At 42.7% G+C, this 24,453-nt stretch overlaps 1 protein-coding gene across 10 annotated transcripts in view; it reads right to left on the bottom strand.

Annotated features, from left to right (window-relative positions):
• The window catches only part of OXR1 (oxidation resistance 1), a 442,087-nt gene that overhangs the window by 234,563 nt on the left and 183,071 nt on the right, over positions 1–24,453 (bottom strand). The window contains exon 1 of one of the 10 annotated variants that reach the window (XM_075495121.1): positions 1,428–1,543. The exons of the other annotated variants lie outside the window; for them this stretch is intronic. Coding sequence (XP_075351236.1) covers positions 1,428–1,486 — 59 coding nt within the window. The 5' untranslated portion in view covers positions 1,487–1,543. Of the gene's footprint in view, positions 1–1,427; positions 1,544–24,453 lie in introns of those variants that run through there. 10 annotated transcript variants of the gene reach the window in all.

The following is a 24,453-nucleotide window of genomic DNA, read 5'->3' as shown; positions in this document are numbered from 1 at the left end:
TGGAAGATCTTTTGTTTAATGCTCCTGAACACCACCTGCAGCTCTGGCCATCCCCTCCCAAAAAGAAGACAGCAGGATTAGACTGATACAGACAAAAACCACCCGTGATGACGATGAGTTGGTTCCTCACAGGGCGAGACAAAACAGACTGCGGGAAGCAGCTGCCGGCGGGGGACCAGCGCAGGGACAGCCATCTACAGCCACCAGCCATGGGAAAGGGCAGCGGCAAATGGTTTTTCACCACGGGAGATTTAAGAAGCATCGAATGAAGGCAAGCAGCAAGTTTGAAATAAACACAAAGAAGGACTTCTTTGAACGGTATATAATTGCACGATGGAAATAATTGTGCAGGCTAGGAGTATCGCTCGGTACAAAAATGAATGACACGAGTCAGGCAGAAAGCATCCTTTAGGGCCTGTGAAGCATGCGGGTACTTCAGCTCACAGGTTCCTGGAGCCAAGGGTTGCTGGAAGGTGGAGGGGTTTCACAGGGAACGAGCCACTCAATACATTCTCTGCCTCTCCTATGATCCCTAAGTGTCCACTACCACCCAAGTACTACACGCAGCATACTTGCAATTCAGCCCTGAATTGGTCATTATGAATTGCAGAGGGAAACAAAACCAACCACCACAAAGCAGCTAGAAAATAGGACACCGCTGAAGTAGATGTCTGTCTGTAAACTAACAAACAAAAAACCCCACAGAAAAGCCCTTCAAACTGTTACTTTACATGTTGATCGTGCAGCAGAGTTTTCTGATAATGCAAGCAGCTTATGAGATCATTTGATGGCAGAGAACAAGAGCAAGACAACCTTCACACGGGTGGCATTGTGAAAGGATTAGGAATGAATTCACACCTACACAGCCCCAAAGCAATTCAAAGCGGCAGGTATGTATCAACAACACAACATTCAGCCTAGCTTCAGGAAAGAAAACAGTGCTGGCACAAAAGCTATGTGCAAAAAAATAGTGGCATTTCAGTATCATTCAACACTATACCCCCCAGCATATGTATTTGAGCATGTAGAGCAAGCGTATAAATCACTCTTTTTTGTTCCTTTACACACGCTATCAAAAATTACCATGCAAATTAAAGACACAACAGTTGTGAATTGTCAGAGTACCAGAAAGCAAACCAAAACCACTCTCTCTCCGCTTCCCAGTCATCCTTATGGAAGTAGTCCCAGCACATGCAGGAAAACTGCCACCACCCCTCATTCTGTAGAAGAAGACAATGACAAACCAGAAGTTTCCACCAGGCTTCAGGGGAAAAGATGAGGAGTATCTAACTGAATGAAAAATTGGTTTTGTGATGTGTGGAATAGGCAACCCACACCCGCTTAACAAAACTCTACAGACAACACTGGCACCTCGTGTGATTCAAGGGCACATCACAGAATAAAGACTTAGGAAAAGGAACACAAACCTTGTGATTATTCCTGGGAGCATGACAGCACTGCTACAGGTAAACCCTTGGAGGACCATTTACAGAAGACATATAGATTGGTTGCTGCCAGGTTACATCCATGAACTCCAAGCGGGAGAATCCAGAATCCACTTGTGGTTCAAGTGTGACAAGGCATTCTCACTGCCTGGGAGAGAAGCGTTAGTGAGTCCGTGGGCAAAGGAATCAAAGCGCTCTACACACCACAGATGGGCCTGGAGATGAACATCGCAGAAGGATGAGGCATGGCAGAAGTGGGGAAGGCGGTGATGATGATGATGGAGAGGAAGATGGCAGCGGTCATGCTAAATATATAATGTAACTCAGATAGTCACAGCATATACAATTCATTCTTTTTTTCCTGCCTAAGCTTTTATAAGGAATAAGGCCTCAAGATCATATGGCTTCGCCATGGCTGTATAATATTTTACAGCTGCTTTACATGGTGGAAGTAATATGTTCTGTAACTGGGGTGTGTGTTTTGTCAGGGATGAGAATTTCTTGATCTTTTCTTTCAGGATTTTGAGAGGGTGGGTTGCAATGCTGTACTATTTGCTGACAGTTATCTTGATTCCGGACGTGTTTTAGAAGAGATGTGTAAAGTAAATTACTATTTTGAATCTTGCTATTTTGTTAATAGCTGCTATACTGTTATTTAAATAACTCCCACTAGTTCCATTTCCACAGAAGCTCTTCCAATGCTTTATGCAAATCTACTTTAGCACAATTTGCATGGGTCTTGAAATTTCCAGCTCTGTCATATTCAGCACAGAAAAATTTTGCATAATGGTTTTAAAATGATGGTAATTTCTATTTCATTCTTATTTGTCTCATTAATGCTGTAGCATTATATCTAATGCAACTTTATTTATAAGGATGGATTCAAACTGTCCAAACTATTTCAAGGTTGTATCACTAAGGAAAGTCTTTACTTCATCTGATTAGAAAGAGCTATTTCTGGAATCTCCTTTTTATTGGCTATGCAACCAGCACCCAGATCCTATTCCCCTGAAAACTACTGTGAGATCTTCACACACCCTGTATTATGCAGGACCACATCCTATATTACAATCTTCTGTTTCCCAAACACTGAATTCAGAGTTTTCAAAGGCAGGTGTAGCCGGTGGTCTGGGAGCTGCATGGCATACCCTGAGACATACGGAATACTTCATGTACAGTGAAGCCATACAAACTCGTAGCGTTTTTCCATATGATTAATTTTGTCATAATATCAATTATTTTCTGTGCTAACTGCAAGTAATTTATGCATCAACAAAGCTGTTTTATCCATAGCCTTTAATGTAGGCAATTGCATTTACATTCCTGATTCCAACCCTAGGCTTGACTGTTTTCCGAGTTGTTTACAAGTCAGCTGCAATATCCCTGGGCACTTAATGTTCCTGAGATTGCTACAGTAAATGCAATCATAACACGGATACATTTATGTAGTCAAATTTGGAAGCAAAAGGGCCTTTTAACTTCTCAAAGAGATGGCAGAGAAGGTTCGAAGTTACAATGCTCTTACAGTACCAGAGATTTGTGTGTTCTAGTTCTACCATCTCAACAAATAAGCATCAGCACAGCAGGCAACCGCTGTTCAGGTTTGAAGAACATGCTGTGGATATGCTTGTCCTAAGATATGGAAATGCAAATCTGCACATTCCTCTGCCTTGCCCAGTAGCTCATACAACTTGAAATGTAGACAGTGAAGCGACTTAAAGACTTCTTTCAAAATATAAAACCAATTTATACATCTTTATTATCTTTGTTCCACAAGACATACATGGGATAAGACATTCTGATCTCATCACTGAAAATTCAGTGAGTTGTAAAGGTATTTTGTAAAAGGGGAAAAGAGAATAAATAAACAGTGAGTGAGGTCCAGCCAGGAGCATCTCTTTGTGCAACAGCCCATCAGCTGGAGTGCCTCCAGGCAAGTGGGGACCTTCGGGTCTGGCCTTCCTCCTGCAGCTGGGCAGCCTGCCCTGTCACGCCATGACATGCCACTGTCGTGTTACACAGTGCTGCTTGGCAGCCACGAATGCCGGTCCTGGGACCAGAGCTGCAGCAAGCAAGAGAGCCTCCGTCTTTAGTCTGAGCATTAGGACACACTGCAGAGAGTGCAAAGACCACGCTCTGCGACCTGCCACCAGACCATGGGGCTGGGGAGGAGGGTCAATCCAGGGCAGCAGAACACACAAATCTCACCGGTGATCATCCAAACTCTCCTCATGCTCCTTCCCAAACGGAGCCTCTCCTCCTCTTCCTAGAGCCACAAAACTCATCCTCACACTGAGGTTCGAAGTGCCCTTTGGGCAAAGCTATCTGCTTCCCACCAGGCGTGGGGGCTATGGGGCCGCGCTGTCAAAGCCATTATTGCTGTTCCACTTTTCTAAGAACCAGGCACAGCACATTACATGGATGTTAGGACTGAAAATTATCTAATACCTAGAAGTCTTTGGAAGCACCCACTTGTCTTCATTGAATACAGGTCAATGACAAGACTGGACAAAGGCTAGCAACTTAAACTGTAAGCCAAACAGGCAACTGAGTTATCCAGTTTGTACAAATACCGTGTCTTCATACTTTTGCAATATAGGTTAGCCGTGAAACAAAGATTACATAGATTTGCAACGTCTGCATAAAATATTCTTCCATAAGTCCTCACAGGACAAAAAGCAACTGTCATAAAATGAAGCAATTAGCACCAATTCACAAAGGGCAGACTCTCATTACAGTGAAGACAGAGACAGAAGCTGTTCCTTGAGGAGACTAAAACATCTAGCATTTCTCCTTGCTAGGAACATAAATTGGTTCTCAGAGTGCTCTGCAGGATATAATAATATCGGATAAATCTCTGTGGAAGCACCTAACTTGTCAAAGGCAAGTTAGAAACTAGGCAAAATGAGAAATCTTTCATCATCATCGCCAAAGGAGAATTGAGATTTTGCCTTTCAACTCACGCATAGCTCAAGTATTTTGAACAGTAAGTATAATTGTAGCATTTTAATGAAATGTGCAGAAAATGTATAGATTGTATAAAATGAGCTTTATATTGGTTGGCTTTTTTGACTATTATTTGATATATACACCACACCATCCACTGAAAACATGTTCATCCAAGGTACTTTTTCTTGAGGGAGTTTCACTGGGCACTAGCCATGCAGGTTTGAAAAAGTGCTTGTCTTGTTCTTTTTGCATTTCTGATTCATAAATCAGGTTAGCCAAGCTTATATCAGATGGGAGAGAAACACCTTCAAAGATCCAGGAACATTTTGTACTTAAACAAGACAAAATTATCCTCCTACCCTTCTGGCAGGAGACCCTCCTGCTCTAAGTATTCAGCTCCGACTAACCCTGACTAGCTTTCTCTTTTCACCCGGGGTCAGTAACATGGCAAAGCAGTTACCAGCTTTTCCTCCAGAGCTCCAAGAACAGCCCAGAGGGCTGACGGGGGGTGCCAGCCCATACTCTATTCACTCCAGTGCTGCAGCCACACAGTAGATAGACATCCAGAGCCTTGTTAAGGTCCCATCAGACACAATCAGAAAATGGGAACTCTGTTAATTGCACCTATTGAGAAAACGCTATCTTAAGCGTATATGTTTTCATGTCTTGTCATCCCAAAAAGTAAGCAATGCCAACTGATAAGCTGATTAATAACAGGTTGTACTAAGAGAATCTATATATAAAGGAGAAACATACATCTGAACAGATAGGTTGTGAAATAGTGCCTACTTATTTAAAAACAAACGGAAAACCCACACAACTACTTTGTTTCTCAGTTCTGTGGTAGTAGGAGGAACATTTTTAACAACTTTTTACTTCGCGCCCACAAGAGTGTAAAGGTTGTAAAGACATTTCTTTACATCTTCACCCTCCAAGCACAGCCCACAAGCACTGATGACAGACCGCCTTGGCCACAGAAGGGACCGTGCAGCAGGGGAAGCTCTCTTGGACAGAGCAGCAGGAGACACAGGAGCTGCAGGAGCGAGAACCAGGGTATGAACGTCCCCAAGAGAGAAAGAAGTGGCCCAGGCAAGCACAGAGATTATGTTCAACCTGAACCCAGGCAAATGTATTCTGGGGACAACAAACTATGGTAAAAAAAGGAAAAAGAAAACCTTTCAAGAACATGAAAGTTTTTTATATTATGAGAATGTCTCAGATTTCAACAGTAATTTCAACATCCCCTAACTGTGGGGACAGAAAATAAATGTGATGCGATCACAGTGAAAATTCCCACTCTTAGTAAATTCTAGGTCTGCAGAGCTGTAAGCAGGAGCCACTGCTGGTATCTATCCCACACTAAGCATATATTTTTTATTTGGATATTGGCTTGCAATGGACAATGCCTACGAACTTCATCAGGGCCATGAAGGCTCTCTTCGTTTCATCAGTGTGGTTTTCTCCTTGCCTTAGCTTTCATTTTAAAGTAAAAATTATGACAGCAAATTTATCTTTTCAAGTTGTTTTACAAATGAAATTTCCTCTTGCCTCTTAAGATGACTTAGTCCTGAGTCCTTTCAGGTTCTCCCCTGTAATCCTGTTTTCTGCTCCCGTTATCAAGCCGCTGTACTTTGATGACCCAACAATCAAAGCATATCGCTGGCTGCTGGAAGCCACTAGAGATTTAGACAGATAGCAGATTTCCACTATTTTAAAATATCTATCTTTAATAAGTGTCACCATTAATTTTGATTTCTCCCATTTACTGAGCGTAAGGCAGTTCTAGGCTACACAAAATGTTGCAACCACCAGATCTCCTGCTGGACAAGGCAGCAAGTGCCCTGAACGCCGTGTCCACGCACAGTGTCAGGGCTGCGGGCTGCTGGGGTAGCACGAGCATCCGTGTGCCCTGAGCTTCAAGCAGACAGGGTGGGCGTTCCACTCACAACCGTGACAGACAAAATAAATACGTAGTCCAGTACTTACGTAGTTCAGATTTATAGAAAGATGTAGGACTCTAAAAAAGTGTATGTTTTAAAAGATGTACACATTTTTAAATACTTAAATAACAAAAGATATTTTTCAATCTTTCCTATCATACAAAGATATACCCTGTTTCTACATCACATAGAAAAACTAACGTTAGGAAAGGAAATTGCCTGAGAAAGGAAGGGACTCTCTTATTTTATCTCCATAGTAATGATATCAATAAATATTGAAAAACTTTTAAAAATACAGCAAAGTTCATTTTGTTAGGTACAGACTGAAGGCTTCATTTCTAAGTTGGGTGTTTAATAAACCCACCTTGACATCAAGTACTGCAATTATCAAGCTTGTCAGTATTTTCTCAGAAGCTGAACTGTCTTCTGACAAGTGTTGCCAGTCAATTAAAATAGAGAGCAGCATGATGAAGTGCATTACTGCTCAGTCTTTAATAAACCAGCTGTGTATTTCTGAGTCTCTCCCAGCTTCCCAACAGTGGCCGTGATTCAGCGGCATCCTTCGGTCCCTGCCTGACGCTGAGACAGCAGCAGGATGGCTCAGTTGTCTCCGTCCTGGGAGGGAGGTGACCACTAACACACAGCACAGCTTATCAACAGATACTGTCCATTTTTTTTTTTTTTTTTTTTACATGTGCAATGTAAATCTCTAGCTGTCAATTTGAATGTTAATAGTAAAATGAAAGAACAGATTTGCAGAAGTTAAGGTACCTGAACTCTTTTCAGCATCCTAGTACGGCAGAACCACATTTCCTCAACTAGTTGTGGAGGCGGCTCACAGCTCGCCAAGGACCAGTCATCTCAGTAGGCACATGTACATGTTGAGATTCAAGAGGAGACAGCAAGCATCCTTGTAGAGTTATCTACCAAGCCACTACACCGTAAAAACACGTGAAGAGCAAAACTACTTATGTTGCAAAACTCCTTATTTATGTTGCAGAGCATCTAGAAGCCTTACGAGAAATTGCATTAATAAAAACGAAGTAGTCGATGCCTGAGAGGCAGGTTAAGTGCCCACGATGGTACAAGCCTGTTCAGATCCTCACGTTAAGGCTCAGCTCCTGGTAAGCGAAACATTCCTGTGTAACACCAAAGCAAAGCGATCCCACTCAGCTTTTCCCTCCCTTTCTTTCAGGATGCATCTGGTATCTGTGCTCCTGTGCTTGAACAAACTCTCCTGGGCCAGCGGTGTTTGAGCCATTGTGCCTTAAGTAACGACACTCTCTGTCATGGGCATGAGGAGGATCTTTGGGACCACAGCTCCTGGCTCTGCACACTGCAGTAAGCACAGATGTTTTATTCCTTTCTTCTCAGAGATTTACAGATGGGCTGCCTGACCTTTAGGGACAGTTACCAGTACAACCTTGATGGATCAAGCAGGGAGGAATGCGCTGCCAGCAAGAAGTTAAGTGAAGATGCCAAGAAGGGCAGTCCTCACAAATGCTGCAGTGACATTGCAACAGTACGAAAGAGATCACTAGGTTTTATCCACAGATTGGGTATCTTCTTAACCTGTCAGCTGCAGACGGCAGGGAGACACTGGGGGAGAGAAAAGAAAAACAGGAAGGCAGGGGAAGACTAGCAGCACTCCTGGGCAGCCACCTACGCTTCTGCGGTGGCAGTGATGGCTGTCAGCCTCTGCTGCTTGGGCTGCAGCTCACGCCTGGATATGCTATGAAGAGCCTCACCACGGCTTATTTCTCTTTTTCCTTCCGCACTGGGACTTAGAGGCAGCACATGATGATACTGAGAGTCAAGAAGACAAGCTAAAACCATAATTCAGCTTCATGCTGAAGTAAAGACATGTCCTCACCAGCGGAAAAGGATGACCTTTCCCTTGAATCACCATTTAGATTTATGCCTGTAGCAAGCAACAATCTTTTCCTAATTTTTTTTCCACTCACAGTGACACAAAATAGAGTTGGAGAAACATAGAAACAAGCAATTGTAGAAAACAGCTGCCCTGCAGGGGTTTTTATTATTATTTTTAAATCAATAAGCCCAGAGAGCAGAATTGCTATAAGCACTGCAGCTACACCCACTACCAGACACTAGCAATCTACAGGCATCATAGTAAATGACATTATTTAAAGAAGAATCCAATCAAAAAGCACTATATTGTGGACTTCCAAACCACAGTGAGGCTTTTTTCCCCCTCAGTCCAGAATAAAGAGCACCTCAAGGCTGGTCTGGCATTGCCGGGTTAAGATCCCCACGATCAGACATAAGCCTCGACAGGCCGCTGAACAGAGAAGGTACAGGAGACGAGGAGCTAGTGTCTGACAGTATGAGAAAGAGGAGCCAAGGAGAGATTTAAACACAGCTGGAAGTCATCAAACCCAGAGCCCAGAAGACAAATGAGGCCATAGCATGTTAAATGAGGCAAGTGAGTTTGGAAACATTTATGCATTTAGCTTCCTAACTAGAGCTTAGCTCCAAGGCAGAACTGTTAAACAACCACCTGATCAGAATTTGTAAGAAAACAGCATACAAGCTAAAACATGGAAGCTGCATTTAGAGGCGTGTAATAAAACTGTCAAGATTTTAGAAGTCCTACCAAATAAATCAGAGGCTTTTCGTCTAAATGCAAAATAAGAATCAGTAAATCACATTTTCTTTTCAGGAAGTATTGGCAGGATTTCAAGATGTATTTAACTAATCTCACAATGTGTGTTTTTTTCCTTGGCTAATCTTCTATGAAAAGTAACTATTAGGAAATCAAAATATTATGTCTAAGCCTTGCTAATTGCTCTTATGAACAGAAAGATAAAACCTCTCACTCACATGTGAAAAACATGAGGAAGGGGAAGAATATAGGAACATAAATCAACAGAAAAAATGAAGAGACCGTATCCTATTCCCTCCATGCTCTTCCATACCCCTCTGCCTTTATGTGTACTCATTTCAGATTCTAGTCAAGTTGGGGCTAACTTCTTACCATATTAGTACCCTGCAAAAAAACACCTATTAAAACCTGTGTAAGTCTTTACAGCAAACTCGAAAGAACAGAAAAGGGAAAAGGCAGTAGAGTTCCTCACTGTCCTGCCCATCCAAGCTGGACACAGGCACTGCTTGGCACCTGCGTTCATCGAGCACGGACGGGGAAGGGCCAGCAGTCACCCCGTGCTCCCGCCTGTTGCAGCGGTGCACGAATGGCTCTGCTCCAGCCCTGCGTGCAGGCAGGGTCCTCTCCTTGAAATCCCGGCAGCATAAACACCTGTGCCCAGCTCCTTTGGCAGAGCCCTTGAAAGCTCCAGTGTTTCACGCAGTCAAGATTTCCACTTTCAGAATGCTTTAGGCTTACAAAAATAAAACTTTCCACCAAAGTCACAACCCAGACGACATCAAGCTTTGGACTAGGTAATTCTTATGCTTCCCAAATTTTGTGTAAAGTAATACTTTCCTCTAGAAAAATGCATGGTTTTGGTAAATTAAATCCAGGTTGAACTGACTTAGTTTGGCTGCAAGATTAATGCCGGGTTTGCATTTTTATAGAAATACTGTAGAGCAACACAAAAGATTCATTTGGAGATACCTAAAATCAGACAGGAATATGAATTACATGCAGCAGTCCAGTGTCTGTCTTGGTATTGATCATTACAGCGACCTCCTGCAGATCCAGTCCCACAGCTTTTCCAAGATAATTGGGTGTCCAAAGGACATATATTCAGAACATCATAGTACTCATAATTTATGTGAACAAAATACAGAGTTCCTTGACCTTCCATTCCATTTATTCTGCAGTATATACTGCAGAAGAAAATTGGCTTCAGTAATTCATAAAAGTACACATAATCTGAGAATATAAAGCTTTGAACGTTAATATGGTAGGAATTAGTCATCTGCTCCTATAAAAAATACAAGACGTGTCTCCATACAGGTGGAAAAGGAGTAGACACAGCATTTTATGTATGACAACTGACCTCTTCATCTGTGGTGCAGCTACTGCATTTCATCTGTACAGAGCGCTGAGAAACCAAGAAGTTATACAACTTAGTAAAAAGCTGACAGGGCCAGTGTCATTTTAAATCTCACTGTGTGAAAATCAATTAGAAGATGTGAAAAGAAAAAAAAATATTCAGGAACGAAAAATCTCCATCCCATAATATACCCCTATATATATGTATATTTTTAAATAAAAATGAGCAATAAAACTTTAAAGAAAAAGAGAGTGTGGGAGGCAAGTGGAAGGACAGGCAAGAGCAGAGAAGGAACAGAATGATCACAGATCATTTCGGATGCTGTTATGATGAAGTAAAAAGACTAATCATCTTGATGACATCATTTGGATTCTGCTTATGCTAAATAGTTAATAGGTAAAATAATAGTGATTTACAATATGGAGCTTAATTGGAATAAGAAAGCCAAACAATTCTTGCATACTTTTGTAGGAAGGCATACACTTTTTTAACCTGGAAACACAGTCCTACTTAGATCAGTCTACACTTTTCTAAGGAAAAACAGTCCCATCAAAAAAATTTAAAGCTATCTTTGATCAGAGGCATGTTAGGCCAAGGCAACAGATCTATTTTATTTTCCAATTGTCTCAGCAAGTAAAACCAAAAGAGACAACACTACTGGCTCAGGAGCCATACAAGAATCCACAATCCACAAAAATAGATCTTTTTGAATCTCTGCATTGACCAATCTCATCTTTTATCTGTTCAAACATAGGCCACTTGGAAAAAAAGATCTGGTAATTCTCATTTGATTAATTTACAAGTGGAGTGAATGTTTAGAGAAGGAAAGCAAAAGAAGACATTTTCTGTAAAATGTGTATAATGGAAGAAAAAGGAGCTAAGGCAAAATATGGCCAAAGCACATGAAAAGAGAATTCACTGAATCAAAGTCAAATTAAAATGACATTGTGCAATCAGGAATTCAGAATGGCTGACACATTTTACTTCAAGAAAGTAAATGGATAAAATTATAGAATCATAGAATCATAGAACGGTTTGGGTTGGAAGGGACCTTTAAAGATCATCTCGTTCCAACCCCCCTGCCATGGGCAGGGACATCTTCCACTAAATCAGGTTGCTCAAAGCCCCATCCAACCTGACCTTGAACATTCCAGGGATGGGGCATCCACAACTTCACTGGGCAACCTGTTCCAGTGCCTCACCACCTTCATAGTGAAGAATTTCTTCCTTGTATCTAGTCTAAATCTACCCTCTTTCAATTTAAAACCATTAGCCCTTGTCCTATCACAACAGGCCCTACTAAAAAGTTTGTCCCTATCTTTCTTATAAGCCCCCTTTATATATTGAAAGGCTGCAATAAGGTCTCCCCTGAGCCTTCTCTTCTCCAGGCTGAACAACCCTAACTCTCTCTCAGCCTTTCTTCAAAGGAGAGGTGTTCCAGCCCTCTGACCATTTTCATGGCCCTCCTCTGGACCTGCTCCAACAGGTCCATGTCTTGTACTGGGGACCCAAGTTGCATTCGTTGCACCTCTTCTATGGTCTAATCAAGCTTAAATTCCTCCCAACACAAATAATTTCGACAGGGCAGGGAAGTACCAAACAGAGAAAAAGCTAAAATTGAGAGGGAGCTTGTGAAGCTGTAAGTTACAGAGCTGAACCTGTTCAGATCAGCCATCCGTATTACAAGGACTTTCAAGGAGGCACTTCTGGACTCGGGTATCAAAAATCTGCCCATATGCCCTTTTTGAGGGAGGAGAAGGGTCTGCCTCTACGTAACACGGCCAAGGTTAAATGGACTGCTCACATTAAAAATTGACATCTGGCCCCAGTGAATCACCAAACTGCTATATAAATGGGGAAACTACATCTCTCCCAGCACCTTTCAAAAGAAAGTACCAGGCACTGTGTTTTTGTGAGGTGTTGCTGCCAGTCCGTTAAGCAGCTACTGAAGATGCCCACCAGACCAAGGTCTCCACATGCTCAGGCACAGAAGTCCGTCTGGATCTAGTCCTGGGAGCAACGGTGAGAGCTGCACAACCGCATGGAGACAAAAGGCACCACTGTCCATACCCAGAGAAGGAAAACTTTGCGTTGAGGATAACACCAAGAGTTAAAACTCTTGCTTGATAATCAGCATCGGCAACCTACAAGTATTTTGGTCAGCTGGTCTGTTATAAAATCAAGGCTGAGACTCTTAGCACAGCAAGCTGGAGAAACATGTACTTGCCCTAGCTGCACAACGCTGTCCTAAAGGAAATAAAGAGCAGCTCCGTTTACCAATAATCTTTGCGTGATCAGGTCAGCTACCAGCTGAACCTGGAATCTGCTAAACTTGCTTTCACAAGAGTATTTTTTACTCCCAGCATTATATTTAATATATTTTAGAAGCATAAAGATAAAGACATGTTCACTGCATTTTGTTCAGCCATTTCAGGATTTCCCACCACTCAAACAGCAGCAGCAGAATTTTAATGACTGGAAAACTGCAGCAGTGCCATAAGATAAAATTGTAATGCAGCAAATCACTACTTCTGTGGGTTTCCTTCACTGTAACTCTGATCTTCTAAATCTGCTACAGTGCCAGCACAGATTTCTTTAAAATACAGCTTCTAGCAGTGATTAATTAAAAAAAAAAAAAAAAAAAAAAAAGGCTTGAGAACTTCTTATTCAAGTTCTATAGTTACAATACCTGGGAAAGATCTAACCAAAAGCAGAATTCCCAAATAGCTCCCACTGCCACCTGATGATATGATTTCTTTCTTTACTTCCTTCTTTTTAACTAAGATGCCTTTGCATTTTAAAATAGCCACATGTTCACTGTACCCTCCTGCCAAAGATGCCTTCTGGGTAGCAATTAAATGTATAATTGAGTTCTTCAAGACATTAGAAGGCAAATTCAGTGTCTTTTTGAATGGCTGCAGGGAATGAGATAACACAAATCAATTTTACGCCAAGACACACTTTTGCACGCATGCGTTCAATATGCATCGCACGACCCCTCGTAAGCCTGAGGGGCTTCTTCTTCCACAAATAACACTTCCAAGGTTTTCAGAGAAAGGATTTTCAAAGCTTTAAGATGAAGTTCACAATTGTACTGTGGATGAGATCATCAGTCAAATGTTAAGACTTTAAACTTTTTACTAATGGTAGATATTTGAGGCTAGATTTGTAGACAGCCATGTTGGTCCAAAGAAGACTTGACCTTCTCCTCTCATTTTGTTCACTAGTCATTAGTGGAGCTGGACTGACAGTCCTTTGAGACTCATTCCCCCATTTATAACTTAAGGCTTCTCACAGGAGACTGATAGGAAGCACTTTATCCATATTGCTACCTTCTTACAGTTGATATTCTTGTTTATTCATCAGGGCTTTAGTTCACCACTAGCAGAGAGGAACAGATTATTTAGTCACTCACCACTGCTCAGAGAAGAGTCATTGATAAAACTGTGTCTCACTAGGGGTGACAAAGCTAAAAATTCAAGGTGCTGCTTCCAGCTTTGTCAGAGCACTGCAGAACTGCAAAATCCAACAATCCTGCTGATTATCACTTCTTCCTATCACTAAATGCCTAAAAAGTTTCCAAACAAAGACAGTATTAACTCACTACAGCTCTTTTCATCTCTCTATCATCACATCCATACAAACGACCCATGACTCTGGATTTGAAATTAAGCTCAGCAGACAGTAAGTGGTGTCTTTCATCTGGCCGACCCAGTAAAACCACAGCAAGTCTCCTGCTTCCCATGCTTAGCTGCCTTCTGATTCCTCCTCCTCCCATCAAGTGGATGTCACTGCTCTGAAGATCCCCCCCCATCTTAATCTCCTTGTTTCTCTCTAATATTTCTCCATACATAGTGCTCCACTTCCTCCATGATTACAGGAGCACATAAGAAAAACTCAGATAAGAAAATTCATGGAATTGAGCTAAGCCACTTCAATACTATTTTTACATGGACTCTTCTCTGCAGGAGGGTTTTGGGGTTTTTTTAAAGAAGAAAAGACGGATGGAGAAATAATATAAGCAATCAGATTTTGGAAAGCTTCCAAGAGCAGAAATGTCAGGAGAACTACTGCAGATGTAGTAGCCTGTGCATTTCAATCAGGAATACAAATAATGGCTACAAAATCCATTTAAACCAGCTGCACTCAACACTCCGATAAGAAATCACTGCCTTTTTGTTTCTTAGGCCTTTATCCTGGCAGCAGTTTAAAATGATAACCCCCCGGCAGAGGCCTTCGCTCAGGAGGGCTAGGCTCTGTCATGAAAGATGTGCCCTACAGAGCTGGGACATCCCTGCCTTGTCGTTTCAACTTCTCTCCCTCTTGCTCTAGCTGACTCTTCTCCCACCCTGAAGCTGACTCCATTCTGGGAGTCCCATGCCTTCTGCATCCCCTCTCCTCTTCCTTTCCCCCCTCCCTTTTTTATTCCTTCTCTTCGGAGGCAATGAACTGGAGGACATGGATACCCATTTACAGAATCACAGAATCACAGAATCACAGAATCATATAGGTTGGAAAAGACCTTTAAGATCATCGAGTCCAACCATAAACCTAACACTGCCAAAAACCATCACTACACCATGTCTCTAAGTACCTCATCCAAACGTCCTTTAAATACCTCCAGGGATGGCGACTCAACCACTTCCCTGGGCAGTCTGTTCCAATGCTTGATAACCCTCTCGGTGAAGAAAAATTTCCTAATATCCAGTCTAAACCTCCCCTGGCGCAACTTGAGGCCATTTCCTCTTGTCCTATCACTTGTTACCTGGGAGAAGAGACCGACCCCCACCTCTCTACAACCTCCTTTCAGGTAGTTATAGAGAGCGATGAGGTCTCCCCTCAGCCTCCTTTTCTCCAGGCTAAACAGTCCCAGCTCCCTCAGCCGCTCCTCATAAGACTTCTGCTCCAGACCCTTCACCAGCTTCGTTGCCCTTCTCTGTACGCGCTCCAGTACCTCAATATCCCTCTTGTAGTGGGGGGCCCAAAACTGAACACAGTATTCGAGGTGCGGCCTCACCAGTGCCGAGTACAGGGGCACAATCACTTCCCTAGTCCTGCTGGCCACGCTATTTTTGATACAGGCCAGGATGCCATTGGCCTTCTTGGCCGCCTGGGCACACTGCTGGCTCATATTCAGGCGGCTGTCAACCAACACCCCCAGGTCCTTCTCTGCCAGGCAGCTTTCCAGCCACTCTTCCCCAAGCCTGTAGCGTTGCATGGGGTTGCTGTGGCCCAAGTGCAGGACCTTGCACTTGGCCTTGTTAAACCTCATACAATTCACCCCAGCCCATCGATCCAGCCTGTCCAGGTCCCTCTGCAGAGCCTGCCTACCCTCCAGCAGATCAACACTCCCACACAACTTGGTGTCGTCTGCAAACTTACTGAGAGTGCACTCGATCCCTTCGTCCAGATCATTGATAAAGATGTTAAACAGAACTGGCCCCAATACTGAGCCCTGGGGAACACCGCTTGTGACCGGCCGCCAACCGGAGTAAACTCCATTCACCACCACTCTCTGGGCCCGGCCGTCCAGCCAGTTCTTTACCCAGCGAAGAGTACACCCGTCCAAGCCATGAGCAGCCAGTTTCTCCAGGAGAATGCCGTGGGAAACCGTGTCAAAGGCTTTACTGAAGTCTAGATAGACAACATCCACAGACTTCCCCTCATCCACTAGGCGGGTCACCTTATCATAGAAGGAGATCAGGTTGGTCAAGCAGGACCTGCCTTTCCTGAACCCATGCTGGCTGGGCCTGATCCCCTGGTTATTCTCTACATGCCGTGTGATAGCACTCAGGATGATCTGCTCCATCAGCTTCCCCGGCACCGAGGTCAGGCTGACAGGCCTGTAGTTCCCCGGGTCCTCCTTCCGGCCCTTCTTGAAGATTTAGTCTCTCTTGAGACTTAGGGCTCCTCTTTTTCCTCTGGGAGGGTTTTTCTGGTTGCACCCCTGATAGTCCATATTAAAGTACCCCCACCTGCATCTGCTTTCTTCTGCTGGAGCAATGGCAGGAAAAGAGAAACGGTGCCATCAGCGTGGAGGGCAAGGCAGGACCCAATGGACAGATTAAATCCTTCTGGAGCCTGAGGTGTTATGCACACACACAAAAAGTAAGACATTATTGATGTCTGTATGCTTTAGTTTCTGGTGTATGACCACCTTATTCAGGCTATCTGAAAAATTAGGACAGAGAAAACCAAGTCTGTGTGGGACAGACTTTCCATTGCCATTTCAAAGATTTACAATTATACAGGGAAATCCTAAAAGTGAACGACTGTTGTACAGCAACAGAATACAAGAGACAATTAATAAGGCAATGACCCCTCACTCCTCCAACTTCCTTCCCCAGATTTCCTAAGGGTGCATCCAAAGAAACATCCCCATGATTTCAGCCTGGAAGATGCTGTGCTTGATGCTGGACCAATGCCCACTGAAATATATGAGTCCCGCAAGCCCCTCACCACAGACATACCCCTGGGCTCTCCAGATCCCCAAAGAGGTCAACACAGACACCTGGCTGCATGTAGCATCTTGCATGATCATTGCCTATTTGGGTTTTTTTTGTTGGTGGTTTTTTCCCCACAAATGGCTTTAAAACAAAAGGTATCCCCTCTGTTAATGTAATAATATGCATGTGTCTTTATAAGCCAACTGGAATTTTTTTACTCATTAGCCTGCTTATGAGAAAATGAGAGAGCTTTTAGAAGCACCTTTGTCAGTCAGGATGCTGTCACCAGTCTTAAAGCAAAAAGCCCACTGCATTAAGAAACTGTGAGTACTTTCAGATACCACAGACCAAAAGGAAAAGCTGTTTTTTAACATATTCCTGTACTCAGCAAAACAAGGCCTGCATTAAGAAATGACAGCACCTTTCAAAAATAATTTCTTTGCAGAGTCAGTCTAATGCCAGGAACCCTCGGCAAAAGCAATCTATTTTCTAAGTGACTTTCTCAGCAACCACTTGCCGTGACACTGACGTCAGCCATCTCTCAGGTCAGTGCCTGTCTCTCGTAATCAGTTATCTCTTGTCACTCCAGAATTACTGGTGCCTTCACAACTGCCAAATCAGGAGAGTGTTTAATCAGTACTATGATCTAAAATGTCTGCTTGCTATAAAACTGTATGTTTTAGGAATGGGTATCAATTCAGTTCTGAAATTAATAAAAAAGAAGGCTGAATATTTCCTTCTCTGGGTCTAAGTCTCTTGACCTTCCTCTACCCTGTGAACCAAGACTGTCAAAGAGGCCACATTGCCACTGCCGTAGCCAACTCCCTTCATCAAAGCTGTTAAGCTTGTCAAGGAACTACATCAAGGGTTTGGTTTTGTTTTCTTTTACCCCTAGATACCCTGTGGAGGAGGAACGCCTTAAGTAACTGCTTTTCCCTGCCCCTCATCCCATCTTCTGTCCCTCCTACCAAATAGGCCACTCGGGACAGGCTGGAATGACAACTCTTGGAGCCAGTTGCCTTCCCTCACCACAAGCCATCTCACTTCTACTTCAGTGACTCATCCAGGGCAATGACATAAATAGGAATTCTCCAGCTTTTCTGCAAGTCACATTTTATTCTTCATGCTCTTCATTTTCACCAGTAGTTGTTGAGTGTGCTAGCTAGCTCATAGAGCCAGCTTGACACATGAGATGTGAGAAGATCGCGAGCCACAAAACTTAACAGCAACAACAGGCTTGCGAAACTGCAGTTTGAAAGAAAACTTGCAAAAGAGTTCACTGCCTTACAGACCCCGTGAATCACACATTGCAGATTTAGAGGACAATAGGGTTTTAATCCTCTTGGAAATTGGGGAACTGCAATATGTCTCTTCTTCTGATCATAGGTAGGTTAGAAACATTGAAGGTCAATTCTGAAAGGAGGCATACATCCTTAATTTCCCAGAAGAAAACCAGTTTGAGAAATAAACAACTTCTTGCATTGACATTAACTATAAATAGCACAGGGAGGCAAAGCAATACCAGGGCTGTTAGTGAGCATCTCTGAAGTTCAGAAAGCAGGTGGCTAAAAGTGACATTTGGAAACAGATAGGCAATTTATTCCCATTTAGCTGTCATTTATGGGAAGAGGGAATATAAAAGTAGGAACTAATTTTGTTATTTACCCCATAAAATGATGTATCATTGACAACACCTAAACTTGTTGTATTTAACATCATGTAAGAGAGATCCATCCTTGTGACAACTGTCTTTTAAAACAAAGCTTCACAAAAAAAAAAAAAAAAAAGACGGAGGGCATTTATGTTTCTATTTGATTCCCAGCTCCCGTAATAAAATTAATGTTCCAAAGGCCGTAACAGTAAAATTCAGTGATGATTTTAATTGTTTTGGCCTCTTACCTGCATCTTGAAATAAAGGCTTCAGTTGGGAACAGGCTGACTCCTAGTCTAAATTTTCCTTCTAGAAATGGCATCTAAGGGACATCTATTGTATTTCAACAGACTTTTAAAAGGTGGAATGCAAATTTAGGAACTGATATCACCGATGACCTTAGGTTTCACCATTTTCCTTTACTAAAACAGCACTGATCATTAAGTTCACCTTCAAAACAAACCAAAACACATTATGCAGCCCATGATGTTAACATCTATGCTATTATAAAAGATTATTAATGCAGTTTTGTTCCTCTCTAATGGTTTCTCTCTTTCCGTCCTTTCAAGGAGACTACATGGACAGCCTTATAACTAATACAGGCCCTGTCCATTGCTCTTCTTCACTTCCACCTCAAAATCTGTCAAATCAAATTTCTCCTCCCTGCAAGTTATGAAACAGAAGTGCATCATTAGCAAGGCTCATTTCCTAAAGTAAGTGGGTTGCTAACATCCTTCTTTGTATTACACAAAGACTTTACAAAAAAGTACCCAAATCAGAAATAGCTATTAAAAAAAAAAATAGACCAATCATGCTATAATTTTTCCTAAGAAGCTATATGTACAGCACTGCCTGCAAACCCAACACTAAATTGCTTGCTGTCCTCTCTAGGAAAAAGGTCTCATTGCAATTCCTCTTCTTCCCTTATAATGTAAAAGCTACAGGAGGGTATAGACATTAAAGCACATGTTCGTAACTGAAAGAATGCACTCAGGAAGAAATTAATGTCTAGAAATGTGGAGCAGAAGAATTTCCATTCTCTGCAAAATTTACTGATGAATGCAGACACATCAGCAAACCGATACAGTAATCACCTCTCTCCAGTAATTTAGGCAGTACTGAAACTCAGCTTCCCATGAGGGAACTTGTTGGATCACTGGTCAGAATCCTCCCAGGATTCTGGGAGCTACAGGTCCACTTCTCCATGCTTGCCACTAATCCTTCACAACATCTCCCTACTCCCCTACACCCACCAAGTGGGTGGAACACCCTTCTCTGAAACATGCAGCGAGCCCGCTGTGCTCAATTCCAGATGTTCCAGCTGCAGGACCTTGTGTGCTAGGAAATTAGATAGCATTTTGAAAGTTAAGAAGCACAAATAAGCAAATAAGAGGAAAAGGGATGTGCTGTGATATTCATGGCATGGGCACTCCGATTAATTTTGTCTTAGCAACAGTTTTGGCATCAACCTATCAGGAAAATGAGTGTACATACTGTATCCACAGTGCTTTGGAAAGCAAAGTTTTGTCAAGTATACCAGCTTGGTAGGTATTTTCCAACTTCAGTAGATAAAAAGTGGTTACACAGTGGAGTACAATATTTCTTCTCTCATTATTTACATTGACATGTTTCCTGTGTATTTGGGAGGAACATTTAGAATCAGACCACTGAAAAAGTACAAGTTGTCTCCCTTTTCTGTTCTCTGCAGCACAAATGTTTCTCTTCAGCAGATTTCTCTGCTTTGAAAGGCAATGCAATCAGATGCTGAGCAGTAAAATGGACTTATTATTTCAGGCCATGAATTGCACTGTGCACAGAAGCTCACAGTGAAACAACCATATTCCTATTTAGAGGAACATCCTGATGTTCAAAAGCACTGAACACACAGAAACACCTACTGAAATTAGAGCTACTTAGTGCTCAGAACCAAAGCTAAGTACTATTTAATTTTAAATTTTTGCATTGAATGAGGAGTCTAATTTCAGCATCCAAGACGTTTAATCCAGTATTAACCTCCAAAGTTTGGAATTTGAATTTGGTTTGTTCATAAACAGAGTGAATGACTTCACCCTCATCTTTACCAGGCAGTTGCTCACACCTCCATCTGTGTGGCAGCGTGCTGGGCGGGCTTCTGGGCTAACGTAGCAGGGCTCCTGAAAATCAGAAATAAACCAGGCAGAGCGCAGGAGAGTTCCTGTGCAAAACCTGCCTGCACTGCACACCTACGGCATCTGCCAGTGCCATTCATCTTCCATGGTCATAATCGCCATCAAATACAAAGGGAGAAAACTAAGGACAAAACAGAAGCCACCGGCCACGCAAGGTGAAGGCAGCTAACCAGGACACCAAGCAGTTCTGGACAGTGGCACAGACAGATACAAAAATCACTGTCTCTCTCTGACTGAAGCCTAATGGCTGATACGACAAATTCGTTTCTACTGCCGTAAATCTATGACATTAAATAAGGACCCCTAGCCATGGAATGTGTGGTCTATCTAATTAACACAAACTGAGCTGGGAGTCCAGGACGCAGAGATGGAGGCTGGCATGTGGTACACGGACATACGGTTCCTGAGCTTCCTTTGGAAGACCAGGCCCCTCCTCACTCCCCACCAAGCCACATTTGTAGTAAAGCTGAGTTGTGACAAGTCTATTTATTAGTAAATCGCCACTACTGAGAAGTTGCCACCGTCTCTGCACAGCCATTTTCACAAAGCTTGTATTTCCTGCCACTGTTCTTCAACCTTCCCTCTTCCTGCATTCACAGCCTCATACTTGACCCACAGCTGCCCAAAACAGCACCAGCTCCTTAGAGTGTCCTCTAAAGCTTCATGTCATGGAAACCACACACAGCTGGAAGGTATCTTGGTATACCCAAGCCTTGAGCCTATCCACTCCATGGATGCAGAAAGGAAGACCCTACGGTGTGACCCAAGCTGATCCCTTCTTCCTCAGGGCCATTTCATTCCCAGTGCTCATTGCTTCACCTCAGCTCACTTCTTCGTTGACTAGAAGTGGCATCTGCATACAGCACAGAGGAACTGTTACCTGTATCCCCACCTCCAGCTCCCCAGAACACCCACCTCAAAAAGGACAAGTAGGAATCAGCCAAAAGGGGAACATGCATGGCAGCATGGAGGAGGATTCAGGTACTATGAAATCTCTGGAGCTTCCACCACTGCTCCTGAGGAAAGCCAGGAGGGATAGATACCCTGCTAACACTGCATCCTGAAAAGCCTCTGAGAAGAGAGTAAATACCATGCAGCTCCTCCTGCCAGTAGATCTGATCTTTCATTCCTTTGAGTGGACAGGGATACCACAGAAGTATACACATTCTTCTCCCTATGATGGTCGACATACATCTATTATGTATAAATAGTTGCTTTCGTCGCACATTCAGTACCTATGCATCCTCTTGTGCCTTGCAGGACAAGTATTCTAGATTAGCAAAGCCTGACTGGCACTGGTTAAGGCCTAAATATACCTCAAGTCATGAACTTCAGTTGATGTATTTTCCAAACTCTTAGTGCAAAGGAAGAAATGTTAAAAAAAAAAAAGCATCTGTGCTGGCTTTGGCTGGCATAAAGTTAATTTTCTTCACAGTAGCTAGTATGGGGCTATGTTTTGGATTTGTGCTGGAAACAGTGTTGATAACACAGGGATGTTTTAGTTCCTGCTGAGCAGTGCTTACACAGAGTCAAGGCCTCTTCTGCTCCTCACCCCACCCCACCAGCGAGTAGGCTGGGGGTGCACAAGAAGCTGGGAGGGGACACAGCCGGGACAGCTGGCCCCAACTGAGCAAAGGGATATCCCATACCATATGGTGTCATGCTCGGCATATGAAGCTGGGGAAGGTTGGCCGGAGGGCTGCTGCTCAGGGACTGGCTGCGCATCGGTCGCTTGGTGGTGAGCAACTGTTTTCATTTGCATCACTTGTCTTTCTTGGGTTTTATTTCTCTGTGTTATTTTCCTTTTCATTACTAGTAGTAGTAGTAGTAGTAGTATATTTCAATTATTAAACTGTTCTTATCCCAACCCACGAGTTTTCTCACTTTCACCTTCCAATTCTCTTCCCCCCATCCTGCTGGGGGAGAGTGAGCGAGCGGCTGCGTGGTGCTTACTTGTCGGCAGGGGTTAAACCACAACAGCATCACTATTTTTACTGCTAACTTTTTATTTATTTTTCTAAAGATGACTGTAAAAGAATTAGTCCTAAATTACAGCAGCCATCTTCCATCTTAAATAAGCTGTTTAAGAAACCATGACTTGCAGCAATAAAGAAAGGTGCTAGGAAAATCCAGAAGCTAAGGTCCTGATGTGGCAAAAAAAGCAAGGTATGCTTGCACACTCATTAGGGGGTCCTTTGGTGCAAGTAAGGGATGATGACATGAAGACCACTTTCACTCAGTTCAGGATACAATCTGTTTTGACCCAACATACATTAAGGGCAAACTCTTGTACCAGTGTAAAAAGAAGCAGAACCATTTTCTTGATCCAGCACTCCACTCATGAGGCTGGAACTGAGGCCGGCATTGCTGTAGGCATACAAAAACCCAGCAGGTGCTAGCATAGATTGTGGCACATTACTCCTGCCACCATGACCTGCTCTGACCAAGGCTGGGCTCTACAGGCACACAGAAATGACCATGGCAACCTCACTACCCCACTCTGCCAGGAATACAAGACTTATACGTAACTGGAGGCAAATTCATAGACTTCAAGATTTTAAGCCCTACCTGGGCCCTGTATCAACTGGTTTAACATCCCTTTATCTATTCACCATATTGCCTACTGAGGAGAATGAGAATCAGGCCCATTGCTTCCAGACAGTGGGTTCCTGGTACCTGGTAGAGCTATGCCAGAGAAATAAAGCTTGGTCATAGGTAGGAATGTTAATGTTTAACTTTCTAAAATGAAAATAAAGTTTTTGACAGCCTCTCATTGAATGTGCTTAAAGAACTGTCTATAACTCCGTATATCTACTGCTCATAAATCTGCCATAGTGGAGAAGAAAAGTAGGGCAAGTAGTAAAATACCCGCCTTTGTAAACTGAGGGATGAAATGAAATATTAGCTGAGAAAAGCTCTGCACAACTGAGGGTTACTTATTTATTCACCACCTTGTAATATGTGGAGGGTGATGTGCCCATTCATTCTATGGCACCACCAGGTATAATGTGTCCCTTGCTAGCTAGTCACATTATTTAGAAGAACTCTCAAGATTTCACAATTCTAAATTTAAATCTAACATTTGCATAGTAAGGACACATCTGTCTGCAATGGGCAAACTTAGGATTTCCTTTAGACTCACTGGTCCACTCTGCCCTCCTGCATGTTCTCCCAGGTCAGTTAGTTGACAGAAGATATACTTTTGGTGAAGAATATTATCTGACACGTACTGTAAATTCTCAAAACAGTTAATGCTACACCTTTACATCCTGGGAACATAAGACTTCTGTACTCCACTGCAAGTGTGAGCAGAAGCTATATGCAGTTGAATGTAAGGTTATGTGAAATGAATCCTTCCAATCTCATATTTTCCATGGGTTTTTCCACTAAATTTTTTGTTTCTTCCTTTTAAAGTTGCTCTTGATTTTTCGCACAGGTTTTAACTGATCACAAGTATTGTACTGTTCCTCAAAAAATAATACATTTTGGCTCCTGTGCATTATCACTTTCTTTAGTCTCTGTCTTTTTTTCTTCCCACATATCCTACATCTTACTTCTTCATAACTTTTGCCTTTGTTCTTCCTATTCTTGCATCTCATTTATTTTATCGCATTATTTCTCTTCCCATTTTCATTTTTCAGTAGACTGCAAAAAAAAGTTTGCAAGAACTTTAGTTTTACAATGGACTAATGCTATTTTAGGGATGCTTTAGAAAAAACTCTGAACTGACAACATTTTTTGTGAACCTCTAGTCTCTCTGCAGGAACATTTTTATTTCCTGTCATCATAATGTTGCATAATCAGCAGTCAGAGAACATCACGTGGACATGGACAAATTCTGCCTGCAGCGGTGGGCTGCACAGAGGGCTCAGAC

The sequence above is a fragment of the Mycteria americana genome, chromosome 2 (assembly GCF_035582795.1).
Source record: "Mycteria americana isolate JAX WOST 10 ecotype Jacksonville Zoo and Gardens chromosome 2, USCA_MyAme_1.0, whole genome shotgun sequence".
Classification (NCBI taxonomy): Eukaryota; Metazoa; Chordata; class Aves; order Ciconiiformes; family Ciconiidae; genus Mycteria; species Mycteria americana.
Note: the sequence above shows the minus strand (reverse complement) of the source record. Positions and strands in the feature narration are given on the sequence as shown.